The sequence below is a fragment of the Octopus sinensis genome, linkage group LG20, assembly GCF_006345805.1.
Source record: "Octopus sinensis linkage group LG20, ASM634580v1, whole genome shotgun sequence".
NCBI classification, from domain to species: Eukaryota; Metazoa; Mollusca; class Cephalopoda; order Octopoda; family Octopodidae; genus Octopus; species Octopus sinensis.
The window spans coordinates 8,795,708-8,813,207 of NC_043016.1; the positions used below are offsets into that span (position 1 = coordinate 8,795,708).

At 37.4% G+C, this 17,500-nt stretch overlaps 1 protein-coding gene and 1 long non-coding RNA gene across 3 annotated transcripts in view; both read left to right on the forward strand.

Annotated features, from left to right (window-relative positions):
- LOC118767324 overlaps positions 1-2,397 on the forward strand; it is an 11,045-nt gene extending 8,648 nt beyond the window's left edge. Inside the window, exon 3 of the long non-coding RNA XR_005003240.1 lies at positions 2,171-2,397. This is a non-coding gene — a long non-coding RNA (uncharacterized LOC118767324). The remainder of the gene's footprint in view (positions 1-2,170) is intronic.
- Positions 1-17,500, forward strand: part of LOC115222612 (steroid receptor RNA activator 1) — a 59,845-nt gene that overhangs the window by 23,592 nt on the left and 18,753 nt on the right. For both annotated transcript variants that reach the window (XM_029792914.2, XM_036511693.1), the window contains exons 2-3: positions 11,481-11,645; positions 12,598-12,899. In XM_029792914.2, coding sequence (XP_029648774.2) covers positions 11,481-11,645; positions 12,598-12,899 — 467 coding nt within the window. The remainder of the gene's footprint in view (positions 1-11,480; positions 11,646-12,597; positions 12,900-17,500) is intronic.

A 17,500-nucleotide genomic window follows, 5' to 3' on the forward strand; every position in this document is an offset into this window, starting at 1 on the left:
CATACGTTTCATGGCCATAACCTAATTCGAATTACAGTAATTATACAGTCAACTCTCGCTACTATGCCACTCTCGCTACTATGCCAGTTTTGCGCAGTCCTGGCCAAATAATAAACAAAAATTTTTACTATGCCACCCTCAACTCTCGCTACTATGCCACTTGTAAACTGAAGCGCACACAACTTTTCGAAATTTTGTACATTTCGTTTTTGTAATCTTGTGGAAAAGTTCAGAAAGTAGCACACAATGTCAGCTCAGAAATGCAAGCGGACTGAGTTTACGCTGAAGGAAAAGAAGGAGATTATCGATGCTGCGAAAAACGTTATTGTCGAGCCCCTCATATCATTAGTAATATCTGATACAAGTTACCGCCCCTTTATTGTCCGACATGTTTCACTCTAGAAGAAATAGCAAAGGAGGTAATGCATAACGAAGAGCTGGTGGAAAGTGAAGACGACGAGGTAATTGTGGAAGAGGAATACGTTTTGTTTGCAGATGCCCAGAGAGCATGGAGCACTATCTGAAAGTTTATGCAGCAGCAGAGCAGCGGAAAATCCAGCGTCATGCAGGCGTGTGATAGGCTAGACAACGAAATGAATGAAATCTTCCGAAAAAAGATGCGTCAGCCGACAATTTTTGAGAGCTTCAGGATTAACTAAAAAACAATCTGAACTTAATAACTTGGTTGTCTTCTTTTTACCATTACATTGAACTTCTTATTGGCCTTACTCATACCCTACCCTATGAATTTTTATTCGTATGTTCAGTAAATTTTTGGTTATGTGTGTTTAGATAACAGACCCTCGGTACTATGCCACTCTCGGTACTATGCCACTTTGGCTCAGTCCCGCAGGGTGGCATAGTAGCGAGAGTTGACTGTATATCATCATCATCATCATCATCATCATCATCATCGTTTAACGTCCGTTTTCCGCGCTAGCACGGGTTGGACGGTTTCGACCGGGGTCTGGGGAGCTCGGGACTGCCCCAGGCTCCAGTCTAGTCTGGCAGTGTTTTTACAGCTGGATGCCCTTCCTAACGCCAACCACTCCGCGAGTGTAGTGGGTGCTTTTTACGTGCCACCTGCACAGGTGCCAGAGGGGTCTGGCATCGGCCACGTTCGGATGGTGCTTTTATGTGGAGGGGGGTGCAGAAATATAGGGGAGCACCAGTGGGAGGGGTGGTTCAGAGAAATGATGACAGGTTCTAGGCAAGTAGAACGTAGGATATCGAGAGAGGGGTAATGCATGGTGAAATAGCGTATTGAAGAGGGGGGTTCGAAGAGTAGACACCTATAATGGTGGGGGAGAAGCAACATCCGTATAGATGGAGCAAATATAGAGATATCCGGTATTGGTGGTGAGGGCGGGCGGCACCGCGCATTGGGAGATGAGGTTTTAGGCGGCAGAAAGAAGACAGGGTTGAGATGAAATGCTTTGCGGTGGTGTGAATAAGTTTTTGTGAGTGAAAGTTTTTATGCTTCAGCTAGCATTTGAGACGAAAGACAACAATAACGCTATTAGATGGGTATACAATAATAATAAGGCTTGCAAAAACAATGAAAAGAGGAAACAGGTCGGGAACTTAGCTGATGTTTTTTCATCCTGCGGAAGCGAGTGAAGGTGAGATATATACCGAGAGAGAGAGAGAGAGAGAGAGAGAGAGAGATAGAGAGAGAGAGAGAGAGAGACAGTGAAAACAGAGGAGAACCGACACCCCACATAGCGGGAGAGAGAATTGGGAGATGAGGTTTTAGGCGGCAGAAAGAAGACAGGGTTGTGAGATGAAATGCTTTGCGGTGGTGTGAATAAGTTTTTGTGAGTGAAAGTTTTTATGCTTCAGCTAGCATTTGAGACGAAAGACAACGATAACGCTATTAGATGGGGATACAATAATAATAAGGCTTGCAAAAACAATGAAAAGAGTAAACAGGTCGGGAACTTAGCTGATGTTTTTTCATCCTGCGGAAGCGAATATATATATATATATGTATATATATCTATATTATTTATATACATATATATATGTATGTATGTATATGTGTATATATATATATATATATATATATCTGTATATAGATGTATATATATTTTATCATCATCATCATCATCGTTTTATGTCCGTTTTCCATGCCAGCATGGCTTGGACGGTTCAACTGAGGTCTGGGTAGCCGGGAGGCTGCTCCAGGCCCCAATCTGGTCTGGCAATGTTTCTACAGCTGGATGCCCTTCCTTACGCCAACCACTCCAAGAGTGTAGTGGGTGCTTTTTACATGCCATCGGCACAAGGGGCCAGTGGAGCTAGCATCGACCATGATTGGGTGGTGCTTTTTACATGCCACTCGCATGGAAGCCAGTCAAGGTGGCACTGGCATCGGCCACTTTCGGATGGTGCTTTTTACGTGTTACTGGTACGGGGCTCACAACTACAATTTCCATTTGATTTGATTTTGATATTGTTGATGTTGATGTACTTGAGTCAATAGGTCTCCTCATGCACGGCATGTTGCCCTACGATCCAAGGTACGTTTGAGTGGACTGATTTTCTGAATATGGTGTAGGTTTCAGCTGTGTACTCACTTTATTTGCTGTGTTTTCTCAGTCACAGCATACCTCCAGTGTCACATAACCAGACCATTTAAAGGAACCTTTGAATCATCGGGCGACATGACACACTAGGGGAGACCTATTGAGTCAAGTCTAATTGAAATCAAAATCACAATCAGAATCTACCTCAAATCGGAATCAAATAAAAATTTCAGTTGTGGCCAATGCAAATTGCCACCTGACTGGCTCCCGTGCTGGTGGTACGCAATAAGCACCATTCATGTGTGAGTCAATGCCAGTGACACCTGTCTGGTTCCCTGTGCCAGTGGCACATAAAAAAAAAAGTACCATCAGAACAAGTCTGATGCCAGTTCTGCCTGACTGGCTCACGTGCAGGTAGGAGGACTAAAAAAGCACTCACTACACCCTTGGAGAGTTGGCATTAGGAAGGGCATCTAGCTGTAGAAACTTTGCCAGGTCAGATTGGAGCCTGGTGCAACCTCCTGGTTTGCCAGTCCCCAGTCAAAGCATCCAACCTATACCAGCATGGAAAACGGATGTATATATATATATTTGTGTGTGTATGTGTATTTATATATATATATATATACACACGCATGTATGTATATATATCTATATATATATATGTATATATGTGTATATATATATGTGTGTCTATATATATATGTATATATGTGTATATATATATATACATATATGTATATATGTGTATATATATATATGTATATATGTGTGTGGTATATATGTGTATATATATATATGTGTCTATATATATATGTATATATGTGTGTGTATATATATATATATATATATATATATAGGTATATATGTGTGTGTATATATATATGCATATATATGTGTATGTATGGCATTAGGAAGGGCATCCAGCCGTAGAAACATTGCCAGATCAGACTGGGCCTGGTGCAGCCTTCTGGCTTCCCAGACCCCAGTTGAACCGTCCAACCCATGCTAGCATGGAAAGCGGACGCTAAACGATGATGATGATGATGATGATGATATATGCATATGTGTGTATATATATATATAGGTATATATGTGTGTGTATATATATATGCATATGTGTGTGTATATATATGTGCATATGTGTGTATATATATATATACATATATATATATGCATATGTGTATATATATATATACACATGTATATATATGTATATATATATGTGTGTGTGTGTGTGTATATATTATATATATATATACACATATATATATGTGTGTGTACGTATGTATATGTATGCATATATATGAATATATACATACATATATATATATATATATATATATATATATATATATGTATATGTATGTATATGTATATGTATGTATATGTATATGTATGTATATGTATATATATGTATATGTATATATATGTATATGTATATATATGTATATGTATATATATGTATAAATATATATGTATATGTATATATATGTATAAATATATATGTATATGTATATATATGTATAAATATATATGTATATATATGTATAAATATATATGTATATGTATATATATGTATAAATATATATGTATATGTATATATATGTATAAATATGTATATATATGTATAAATATATATGTATATGTATATATATATGTATATATATATATGTATATGTATATATATATATGTATATATATGTATCGTCAGAAAAGTCTGATCATGCTCCTAGAAGAAAAGAACCTTCTCACAAACATGTGCAACATGGCCTCAATCTAGGGAGGAGATTCTGCCTCACACAGTTGCTGCAACACTTTTACTGGGTACTGAAGCAAGAACTAAACTAGTCAGCTGTAGAAGTGATATACCTCGACTTTGCCAAGGCTTTCGACAAGGTTGATCATAGCATGATATGTCAGAAGCTGCAAAACCTTGGTATTACCAGGATACTGGGAGAGTAGCTGCATGATTTTCTGAAGGGCAAGAGTCAGACAGTTGTAGCCAATGGTATTCACTCTGAAGAGACACCAATTCTCAGCGGAGTCCTACAGGGAACTGTACTGGGGCCACTACTATTTGTGGTGGCCCTCACAGACATGCCCTCTGTGGTACAGCCAGTCCATCTGACCAGTTATGCTGATGACATCAAAAGCATCACAGGCAGTTAGGACCCCAGAGGACATCATAAAACTGCATAAAGACCTGAATAAGACAAAACTTAAGAAGCAAAATAACTGCCTTGTTCAAAGATGCTGAACTAAAAGGAAAATCCATTCAAGACTTACTTTACATTCTGTATAATAGTGGATTAGATGAAGCTTTGTGAATTAATATCAAAACTACCAGCAACAAGTGCTCTTTGGGTTTTTTTTTTCTCTGCATGTATGTACATTTTTACTTTAATATTGTAACTTTATTCAAACTGTCTTGCCTATCGCTTTTTAACCTCATGTAAAATATTAATATATATATATTATTTTTCTGTTTTTCAATATTAATATGTATATGTATAACTCACTATGGTTTTTTTTTTCTACTAGTCCACCTGTTACGTTAAATTCTACTATGCACACGTGGCTCTGTTTATTATATTTTGTCTTGACCTGTTACCATTTTTTTTGGCTGTGTGGTAAGTAGCTTGCTAACCAGCCACATGGTTCTGGGTTCAGTCCCACTGCGTGGCATCTTGGGGAAGTGTCTTCTGCTATAGCCCCGGGCCGACCAATGCCTTGTGAGTGGATTTGGTAGACGGAAACTGAAAGAAGCCTGTCGTATATATGTATATATATATATAAGTGTGTGTGTATGTGTTTGTGTGTCTGTCTTTGTCCCCCTAGCATTGCTTGACAACCGATGTTGGTGTGTTTACGTCCCCGTCGCTTAGCGGTTCGGCAAAAGAGACCGATAGAATAAGTACTGGGCTTACAAAGAATAAGTCCTGGGGTCGATTTGCTCGACTAAAGGCGGTGCTCCAGCATGGCTGCAGTCAAATGACTGAAACAAGTAAAAGAGAGAGATATCTGTTTGTTTTTTATTCTTTTTTTACGTTATAGTTTACTGCACATTTAGACGTGCATACACATTGACATGTCTGTCTGTTTTTCTCTTTTATCTCTCTTACTATTATTATTATACTGTTATTTTTCCCCTCTTAAACTTGCTTGTAAATATCCGATTTTTTTCCCCTATTACCCCATTTGTATTCTCCCTTATTGTATCTTCTTTTAATTTATTTTATTAAACCTTTTTTGATGTCCTTATAAAAATTTCTCACAATGATTATGGTTGTAGTTTTGTTAATTATATAAGACAACATTCTAATATCCTAAAGCTGATAAACCAACTAATGTGTTTCTCCATTTTCTTACTTGTAATATATATATAAGTATATAGCATACCTACAGATACCAACCTGACGGTTGTCAATTTCCTAGATGTATCCTTAGATCTAATTAACAATATTTATAAACCTTATAGGAAGCCCAACGATAGACTTAGTTATATTAATGTAGGTTCATGTCATCCCCCATAATGTTTAAAAATTTAGTTAAAAACATTAGCAAAATAATTTCTAGCCTCCCCTCCGATAGGGACATTTTTAATGGTCCTTAAAAAATAAAGGTATCAGTTACAACATCCATTGGAAGATCTTAGCCAAGTGTAAGCCATACACCAACAGAAAGTGCTGTCTTTGTGATATGGAAAGGTGGCTCATCTGGAAAAGCAGCTTAGACACCGCTACATGTCTGAATTCAAGAACTGAACTTTTCAGATCATGCCCATATGTGGCTAAATATTTCTTATGTTTTTGGTCCCCCTGAGATTACAGATAGGGCTTGCTTTCTATATTGTGTCCATGTACAATTTTTTTTATCTCTTTATACTTTTTACTTATATTTCTTATATATTTTTATATATATTTATATTTTTTATACATATATTTTTTACATATTTATAGAGATATTGTTTTATAGGTTTATTGCTCATATATATTTTTTACACATATTTTTTCGGTATTCTACCTTCCATCCTGCATTTTCCCTGTCTGTATATAGATGTGTATATCGATTTTTTGTGTGTGTGTGTCTGCATGCAAGTATATGCATACATAGACGTGTTTTACTCACTATTTTTATACATTTTTTACACTTTTTCTTGTATTTTGCCTTTAGCTCTGTTTTTTCTTGTGCATGTGTGTATATAGACATGTGTATGAACGTTTTTGTGCACGTGTATATGTGCGTGCATATATAGACGTGTGTATGAACCTTTTGGTGCGTGTGTGTGTGAGATTGTACATATATATATATATATAAATATATATATATATTTTAGCGAATGGTGTGGTTGAGATTGTGTATGTTTCAAGTGAGGGTGGATGAGTGTATACTTATAGGCGCATGTACGTGGGTGTGCGGGCGCGCATGTGTAGTAATGCACATGCGCGCTTACGCAAATACTATGAACATTTTTACCCCCTTATTTTTACTCCCTCCCCCCACTTAGCGGTCATTCAAATAGCTCTTTTGTCTTAATAACGATCAATCACACAGTAATTTCCCTTTGTTTAACGGTCATTTTCATAGCATTTTCCCCGATGGCTGGATAACTGAAGAGATGGCGGCGTGGATTTCCACCCTGACATCCGAAACTCGGAGTTTTATCATGGGTACCGAATAATTGTCACATATTACATTTATATATATATATAATATATGACAGGTTTCTTTCATTTTATTTATATGTGTGTGTGTACTTGTTGAAGGTTAGTGACAGGAAGGGTACTCGGCCGTAGAAATTCTGCCTCAATAAGTTCCGTCTGATCTATGCAGGCATGGAAAAATGGCAGTTAAATGATTATGATGTAATGAAGAGAATAGATGAACTGAGAAGTAAAGAATTTAAGATAATACCTCAGAATGTATGTCAACATGTACAAGATACAAATATCGAGGTTCCAGAGAAAATTCCTTTTAAAGCAAACTGAGGAAAGTATTATTTCGGATTTTTATTCTTTGCGTATCAGTTTTATGTAACGGGGCAAAATTTATCAAAATGTGAGATTATGGGGAGATAATTCGTAGAGTAGCTTCCCCTTGAGTTGTTTCAGTTTGTATTTCATGAATTGGGTGAGCAATACTACTTTGTTAATTACAACTGATTTCAAGGCAACGAGCTGATGGAATCGTTACCACGCCGGATATAACGCTTTACAGCATTTCTTCCGGCTATTAACGTTCAAGTCCCACCATTGTTAGTTTTTCCCTTGATCCCTCCTAGATCGATAAAATAAAGTACCAGTTACGTATTTGGGTCGATGCGATCGACTTAACCTCTTCCTCTCGAAATTACTGACCTTGTGCCAAAATTAGAAAGAATTACAATTAATTTCATTTAATTTATCCAAAAACTTTTTTTTTTCTTTTTGTAAACTCGTTCACTTTCTGTACATATCCTATCTACTGTTCATGCAGTTTTGCTTACTTTTTCTGATGTGTTATAGTGCACCTCAGCACTGTACACAATAAGTTCATTATTATTATTATTATTATTATTATAAATCGATAAATTAAGTACCAGTTACGCATTAAGGTCGATGTACCTATAATAGAAAGGATTTATAGTATTGTTATTATTATGAATGTAAATCCCCCACACTCTATGTCTGTCTTTGTATTGCCCCCCCCCCCCCATCCTTTCCTCTGGTGGCAAATAAATCATCATTATTATTATTATTATCTTTCTTGGTGGCGTGGAAAATATTAGAAATTGATTGGATCTTTTCATTTTCAAGGCCTGATTTGTCAGATTTTTCCTACTTTTCGCAGATTTAATCTACGTTTAAAGTTATAAAATACATTTTTCTCAAATAAACAAGTTGAAACTAGTGTTTTCTTTTGAGACACTCTACCAGTATACGAAGTTTCAAATTATTTAGTTAACTAGAAAAATCTGACAATCAGGCCTTGAAAATGAAAAGATCCAATTGATTTAATATATTCCGAGTCTAATTTTATCACCTTCAGCTTCATAAACTTTTTGTATTTAGTATATGCCACGGCAGGCCATCACTGGTTTTCTCAATTTGTACCATTTTGTGTCATACCAATCACTTAGGGATCTGATTTGAATAAAATGTCACTACAGATTCACATTCATGCTTCTCAGTTTAGAACTCCCATTTTTTTTTTTACTTACTCCTTTCATTTTTTGTGCTCACTTATAAATAGCTCAACCTGCAAGAAATAGTAGAATTTCCTTAATGCCATACCACACCACCTTACAAGAAAGAAAAAGATAAAGGACACAATAAATGATGCAAGGCAACATTTGTGAAATAGAAAATAAAAAGAAAAAAGTTATTGTTGAAAGACCCAACCTGGAGCTAACCAACAACAACAATGGAGGCGCAATGGCCCAGTGGTTAGGGCAGCGGACTCGCGGTCGGAGGATCGCGGTTTTGATTCCCAGACCGGGCGTTGTGTATGTTTATTGAGCGAAAACACCTAAAGCTCCACGAGGCTCCGGCAGGGGGGGTTGGGGGGTGGCGACTCCTGTTGTACTCTTTCGCTCCAACTTTCTCTCACTCTTTCTTCCTGTTTCTTGTCCCCAACTTCCTACGCAACACTGAGCCTGGATGTGCATTCATCCATCCGTCGATGCTCTCGGTTTCGGGGGTTGACCTGCTTTCTCTTCTGCGGGTCTTACAAATAGCAAAGGACCACGTTTCAGACTTCTCTCACGAAGACTGCTTTGCTTAACAAACAAACAAACCAACCAACAACAACATGCAGAGAAGAAAGAATTTCTTTAAAAATGTTAAACTAAGAAATGATTTAGACCAAGTCATTTACATTTTTTTTTTTCACAAACCTATTTATAAAAAAGATTGGAAATATCAATTAGTGAAATGTCTTTTTAATTTTTTCTTCTTTTTTTTTCTGTTATCACAATCAAACGTCAAAGTAGCTACAGTGAAAGTGTAAAAAACATATTTGTTTAGCTAAAAAGCAAAAGTGTCAAATGAGATATGAATCTAGACCAGCGTTTCAATTTCCTTCAATTTGTTCCAACTATGCCCTTATTTACAGACGTAATATATCTAAGACTGCATTATCTGTTGTGTCCTACTGTAGGATGTAATTTTGTGAAGATCTCATTGGTTTTCATAGCTTATTAAATAACCATGGTTCTCTGTGTTTAGTGTTGTGTAACTAATTTAACATGCAAATAGTCAACCAAACAATGTAAAATGGTTGGCATTAGGAAGGGCATCCAGCTGTTGCAATTATGCCTAGACTGAGACACTGGAGCACACCACAGTCCCTCCAACTTATCAGAGTCTGTCAAACTGTCCAGCCTCTGCAAGCATGGAGAGCAGACATAAAACAATGTTGGTGTGGTTATACAGGGTGTCCATAAAGTCTCTTTACAATTTTAAAATTTTATTACAAAAGCAGTTGACAAGATATCTTAACCAGATTTATTTTATTGTAATAATTGTTTATTGAAATTTTTTAACTGTTACTTAATAGACTTGAATATGGGCACCATTAGTTGCGCAAAGCACATCAAGACGGTACTCGATTTCTTGCCATGTTTGCTGTAGGATAGCCTCATCAATGGTGGCAATGGCATTACGAATCCTTTGCTTCAAGTCAGCAATTTCCCATATCTTTCTTGATACACAATATCTTTTACATAACCCCATAAAACGAAATCCAATGGAGTGATATCTGGCGAACACGGTAGCCATGAAATTGGCCCATCCTTTCCAATCCATCGGTCTGGAAATGTTTGATTGAAGAACTGATTCAGTGAATCAGTTCCCTTCCATTAACAGAGTATCTGAAACACAAAAATTTAATATCAATAAAAACTTTAATAAACAATTATTAAAATAAAACAAATCTGGTTAAAATATCTCATCAACTGCCTTTATAATAATTTTTTTAAATTGTAAAGAGACTTTATGGACACCCTGTATATTGTTTTGATCATAGAGCTGTTTGATCAGACCTAAAAAACTTTTTTAAAAGTGTTTTTGGTGTGTCAAATATTATCTACATTATGAGTTCTAATCCTTCCTGAGTCGACCTTATCATTCAGTATCTTTTGAACATTGTAGTATGGGTCAGATTGTTGTGCAATATGACAAATTACATTCATTATAATTTCATGTGATATCATCATTTACACTTAGAGTTGTGAGGTTAAGATGCTAGTATACTAGCCTCATAACTGTGAATTTAAGGTACTGGAATAGACACAATTCTCTATGTTCCCCCTAGCCGTGGAAGCAATTGCTTCAACACAAGCACCATCCCATCAGTGTAAACAACAAAATGACGTTTGTGTATTTGTTTAATTTAAATTAAACAAATGCAGCGTGGAAGGTGTTTATAAACCATTTAAGAAACACACAAAAACCGTTAGATTCACTTCAACACTTAAATTTAATTTGCCAAAATATTTTCGTCGCTTTGAGAAAACGATCTGTTCACTGACAAAACTTCGTGCTAACAGGTTGCGGTCTCAAAGCGACGAAAATATTTTGACACTAATTAAATTTAAATGTTGAAGTGAATCTAACGGTTTTTGTGTATTTCTTAAATGGCTTATAAACACTTTCCACGCTGCAATTGTTTTCGTTCCAGCACACAATCTCAGATCAGGTCACTCGCTATGCAAGTACATCTCCTTAATTTAAATTCTTTTATCAATTACATTCTTGTCCGGCTTTGGATTATGTATTAATTCACTTTCTACTCTATTAACTTTTGTTATTGAAACATAAATGACATAACATTTACCATAAAGTGCAGCAAGTGTACTTTACCTAACCATGGTACCTACTTACAGCTAGTTAGACTAATTTAATGAGAGCCAGCTGAAGGTGTCTCAAGAAATTTGTAAACTCACTTCACATTTCTTCAATTATTTTCCAGGAAATACAGAGAGGGGATGGAATGATCCCCCAATGTTTGACTATTCTAGTGTCAACACTAAACAGACAAATCCAAGAAGAACACTGCTGAATAAAAGAGTAGCTTATCCTATGTCTAATGATGCGGCTGACGTTGCAAATTTATCACAAAATGAAGAACAAACTGGTAAGTATAACAAATCTCATACTTCCTTTGCGGATAGAACGGTCAAGTCAAAATTTTGACTTCTGGTGGTTCTGTAGAACAGTCACTACAAAGCTTCTTTGACACATTTCAGATCTGGTTCATCATTTCTTTTGTTGTGAAGGCGAAAGTCTTGAGTTATCACCATCAACATCATTACCGTACATCCACTTTCCATGCTTGGATATTTTCATTCGTAAATCTGACCCCAAATCAGGTTGTGTTGTCCCCTCTTTGTTCGCCCCTTGTGGGTAATAAAAAATCACCACTTTCCATGCTTGGATATGATATGGATGGTTTGACAGGAACTTGCGAAATGGAGAACTGCACCGGGCTCCAATTTGTCTGTGCTGACATGATTTCTGTGGGTGGATATCCTTCCTAATCCAAACCACTTTACAAAGTGTACTGGGTGCTTTTTACATGGTTGCTGACAGAGGTACTTTTCACATGGTGCTGACACAGGTGTTCTTTTATGTGACACCACCACAGCTGTGTTTACATGGTCCTGGCACAGAAGCTTTTAACATGGTACTGGAATAGGTGCGTTTTACATCGCTCTGGCACAGGTACTTTTCATATGACACTAGTAAATGACAAATGACCAAGATCTTTGGTATTATGGGTATCTGGTTTGCAAGATACCCATAGAAGAAAGAGAAGTAACAACTCTAATGCGCGACTTTCTATATTTATCAAACCCGAAAGGATGAAAGACAGAGTAGACCAAAGCAAGAGTGTAGAAAGCCAGAATGGTTACCATAAATCAATCTGTCCAGTGCTCTGGCAACTCTTGCTGCCTAAGTTAATATTCTTCTCTTTTTTCTGAATGTTGTTCACACTACATATATGTAATGTGTGTGTGTGTGTATTTATTTGTATAAAAATCCATTTCCTTCAAAATTTCTTAATTTAATATTTTATTGTTTCAAAGGAGCACTATTAAACCCTGGCTGTGGTCCACCACCATTGGGTAACGTCCAGTTACTACCCCCAGCATCGAACACCAATACACCATGTCCTGTTCCTCTTCTTGTTCCCGAGTTGACTCAACATTCTGGTCTGGACCTTTCATCTTCGGAAAATAATTCAAACATACCACCTGGATTGATAGACTTCCCTGAAGCTATTGATGGTCTATTGGGAAAACTGTCTCTGAAAAGTGAAGAAGAGCTGCAAGAATATGTTCTTAATAATATCAATGTTGTGTTTGAAAAATGCAAAGGTTGTTTGCAGGTAAGCTAAAATATAGTATGTTATTTTTCTAAAATATTATCTTTGACAAGAGTGTATCTGTCTTTCATATTTAAACCGATTTGAAAGTGACTGTAAGAGTGTAGTTCATACTCTTTTACTTGTTTCAGTCATTTGACTGCGGCCATGCTGGAGCACTACCTTTAGTCGAGCAAATCAACCCCAGGACTTATTCTTTGTAAGCCTGGTACTTATTCTATTGGTCTCTTTTTCCCAAACCACTTAGTCACGAGGATGTAAACACACCAGCATCGGTTGTCAAGCAATGTTAGGGAGACAAACATACACACACACTCACACACACACAGAGGCTTCTTTCAGTTTCCGTCTGCCAAATCCATTCACAAGGCTTTAGTCGGCCTGAGGCTATAGTAGAAGACACTTGCCCAAGATGCCACGCAGTGGGACTGAACCCGGGACCATGTGGTTGGTTAGCAAGCTACTTACCACACAGCCACTCTTGCGCCTATAATTAATTTTTAATTTAAAGTAAAACCTAATTCAAACAAAACATAAGGTTCTTCTGTCTTCAGAATACCAAGTTATCCAAACTCATGAACTCAACCGATAGTTGATTCATGGTTTTGTATCTCTGGGTAAGGTACATAACTCTGTTTGTTATCAATCTGAGTCGCTTTCAGTAAGTTAACAATGGAAAATAGCTCCACTTAATAAATACAACTGGAAATAAAGGATGTAATATTGAAACAAAAACAGAATTGATATTCAATACAATTCAGTCTGGAAGAACTTTTTGCCTTTTATGTTACAATTAATTCTTTTCCTAATAATTGGCAGTGTTTCTACCAGATCTGCACCAGGCCAGTCAGATCTGGTAGAAACACTGCCAGATCTAACTGACCTGGTGCAGCCTTCGAGCTTGCCAGACCCCAGTTGAACCGTCCAACCCATGCTAGCATGGAAAGTGGACGGTAAACGATGATGATGATGATGATGATGTCTATATTCATATTGTTTTTCTGTAACTGTCCCTATCATCATCATCAACAACAACATTTACGTCTGTTTTTCCATGCTGGCATGAGTTGGACGGCTTGACAGGATGTGGCAAGGCTAGGGGCTGTACTAGATTCCATAATCTGTTTAAGCACAGTTTCTGTGACTGGATGCCCAACACCAACCACTTTACAGAGTGTGCTGGGTGTCACCCTAACAACACTGTCTCTTTCATTGTCAGCCGCTATTTCTTTAAATCACTCCAAATTCTTCTATGACAACCCAAAACTCTACTTCTTCACTCGGTGAAGCTTGCAGGTTCCAGATCTCTATCTATTTGTATGTTTGTTGGTTTGTTTGTTTTTTTAGCTCCCAGTTTATTTATTCAGAGCTGTCAGAAAACATTTCTCTCCAACAAATAGTTCAACTCTAAATTTCAGACACTTTCACCTCTTTGGCAAAACATTTTACTTCAATTCTGAGCTATTTATATTCATAAATTTCCAAAGCAGACCATTGCTACTTTCCCCAGATTCTACTGTTTGCTCAGTATTAATTAACTAATTATTAATTAACTATTTAACTAATTATCTACATTCGGAGTGGTTGGCATTAGGAAGGGCATCCGACTGTAGAAACTCTGCCAGATCAAGATTGGAGCCTGGTGCAGCCATCTGGTTCACCAGTCCTCAGTCAAAATCGTCCAACCCATGCTAGCATGGAAACCAAACGTTAAACGATGATGATGATGATCAGATTAGAAAGATTTCAGAAAAAGTAATAGTACACACACCGATATATTCAAACCAATTTCTCCATCTTCGTGGTTATAATCACCATATTTTGCCTGTTGTAACCTTTGGCCTTCCTCAAATGCTTATGTTCAGTGAATATATTCTGAATTTGGAACCAAACCATTTATTAAATTCTTGGCCATAGATTATTCTCATTGTGATGATGTCCATACCAGGATATTTATTAATAGTTATGTCACAACTTGTGATGTTGCTAGTTTTTTATATCCTTCAACCAGAATATATATATATATATATATATATAGCTTATACACTCTCTGTGGCATACCGAAATAGTGAACATAAGCAGTAATTAAGTGCCAAGCTCAGTTGTTTAACTGGTGAGCTTGAGTCAGTTAAGCTACTTATATTCTGGTTGAAATCACATGTTAAGGTCATCTCTTAATTTTTTATAGAAATTACTAGCAGTATCGCCCAGCGTTGCTCGGGTTTGTAAGGGAAATAACTATATAAGCATTTTTAGAGAGTTACTTCCTTTATAGATGCCAATTGGGGCTTTCTTAGCCATTTCTGTTTTGGTGTCTTCAAGCCATGAAGTCGTTGTTCTAAAAGAACGCTGGTCTCCTTGACAACGCTTTACGACGTTGATTTCCTTACACTCCCTTCCCCACAGCTTCACGAGGGAGGGAAGAAGGGGGAGAAGCAAACAGGTGCAGGTGTGACCATGGACGCCAACACCGCTGCCATCGACACACGAAAAATTATGCATTAAAATGGAATAAAAAATGATGTTAAATTATTTTTAAAATCGTAGACTCATCGTAGACGCGCGCTAATAGCCAGACAGGCTCGATATTAATCACGACTATAAGATACCCGAATTTGGTTAAACTGCACCGCAAAATGTGGGAGAGTTAGGAATCTAAATCGTAGGAGACAGACACTCACACAACTACAGTTTTATATATATAGATAACTTTAACACGATTTAAGTGCACTGCTAACACAGTAGTACACAGTGTTGACTTTTGAAAATATTTAATATACTTTGTTGCATATTTTGGTTGCATAACGAAATATTATCTGCCTGCAAGTCATTGATATTGACATACAAGCTTCTGGTTGAAATGTAACAAAGTAGTGGTGTGGTGGTTTCGCTTGTTGCATATTAATCAAGAAGAAAGTACATCATCATCGTTTAACGTCTGCTTTCCATGCTAGCATGGGTTGGACGATTTTGACTGAGGGCTGGCAAACCAGATGGCTGCACCAGGCTCCAATCTTGATCTGGCAGAGTTTCTACAGCTTGATGCCCTTCCTAACGCCAACCACTCCGAGAGTGTAGGGGGTGCTTTTTATGTGCCACTGGCATGGGGGCCAGTCAGGTGGTACTGGCAACAACCTCGCTCGAATCTTTTTACACATGCCACCAGCACAGGTGCCAGTAAGGTGACGTTGGTAACGTCACGCTCGAATGGTGCCCTTTTACATGCCACTTGCACAGAAGCCAGTTGGCTGCTCTGACAACGATCACGCTCGGATGGTGCCTTTTAAGTGCCGCTGGCACGGATGCCAGTTAGCCGCTCTGTCAATGATCACGCTCGTATGGTGCTCTTTGCACCCTGCTAGCACGGACGCCAGTCATCGAATTTGATTTTGATTTTGATTGATTCCACTTGCCTTAACAGGTCTTCGCAAGCAGAGTTTTAGTGTCCAAAGAAGGAAAAGGTACATGGTATGAACAAATAGGTACACAAAATCAGAACTACCTACCCTTCTGGATTTGATAAAAAGTTTGGTTTCAAATTCTGAGAACATTATCAAATACCATGGGCATCTGGAGGTTATCAGAATGTCTTTATCTTGGCTGTTACCCTCACAATGGAGAGAATACAACTGATGAATATGTCTGGGTATAATAATGATAATCCCAAGTTATTCCATTGCTCAAAAATTTGGATGAAATGTAGCAGTTTGTTGTGGTTTAATCCCAGCTTATCTCTGACATTAGCAAACCTATGATAAAAAGATATTCCTACCATGATCATCCCACCTTTTTTCATAGGATGAAGACAAGACACCTCAGACTACATCATCCAATGTATTCTATTTCTAAAATGGTAGGATGTTTGAGAAAACAACCTCAATGGCTCATATCAGCTATTTGTATCTTTGATTTATAGTACTTGCATTATTATTACTGTTATTTAGCCCCTGGTCGGTGCTGGTCACTAGACCTATGATCAAAAGTGTTTCAACCATGACCATCTCAGTTTTGTATGTGATACACTCATTCATTCATTCTTCGACCGTGGTCGAGACAATGGAATTTACTATGTTGCACCAGACCTCACAGTCCATCATAGCATTACGGAGGTCCTGTTGCTGGATGCCTGTATCTCTGGAGATTACATCAGGGTAGGAGAGTGTGCGCCCTCTCGTATTGCGAGCAGATGGCTTCCAGAGGAGGAGAAGAGTAGAAATTACCTCGTTTTCAGCTCTACAACAATGTCCAGCAAACTGGACTCTTCTACCTTTCACAAGAGATGATACCGGTGGTAATTTCCCATATATTTGTACTTTGGTTGGATGACGCTTCCATGAGAGATTTTGAGCTCTCATAAGGAGACGAGTGTAAGTTCTATCCAACAGCCTCTCAAGCTTCTTTGATAACATCCAGGTTTCTAAGCCATAGTGTAGAATTGATTTGACTGTGGCTTTGAAGATTTTTAAGTTTGAAATCTCTACTTAGATTTGATGACCAGATCTTATGCATATCATTACAGGCCATACCCTTTCTAGTTAGAAATGTGATACACTACATTTTATGCATTATTTGACTCATGATATGAACCCACCCAATGCTATTCC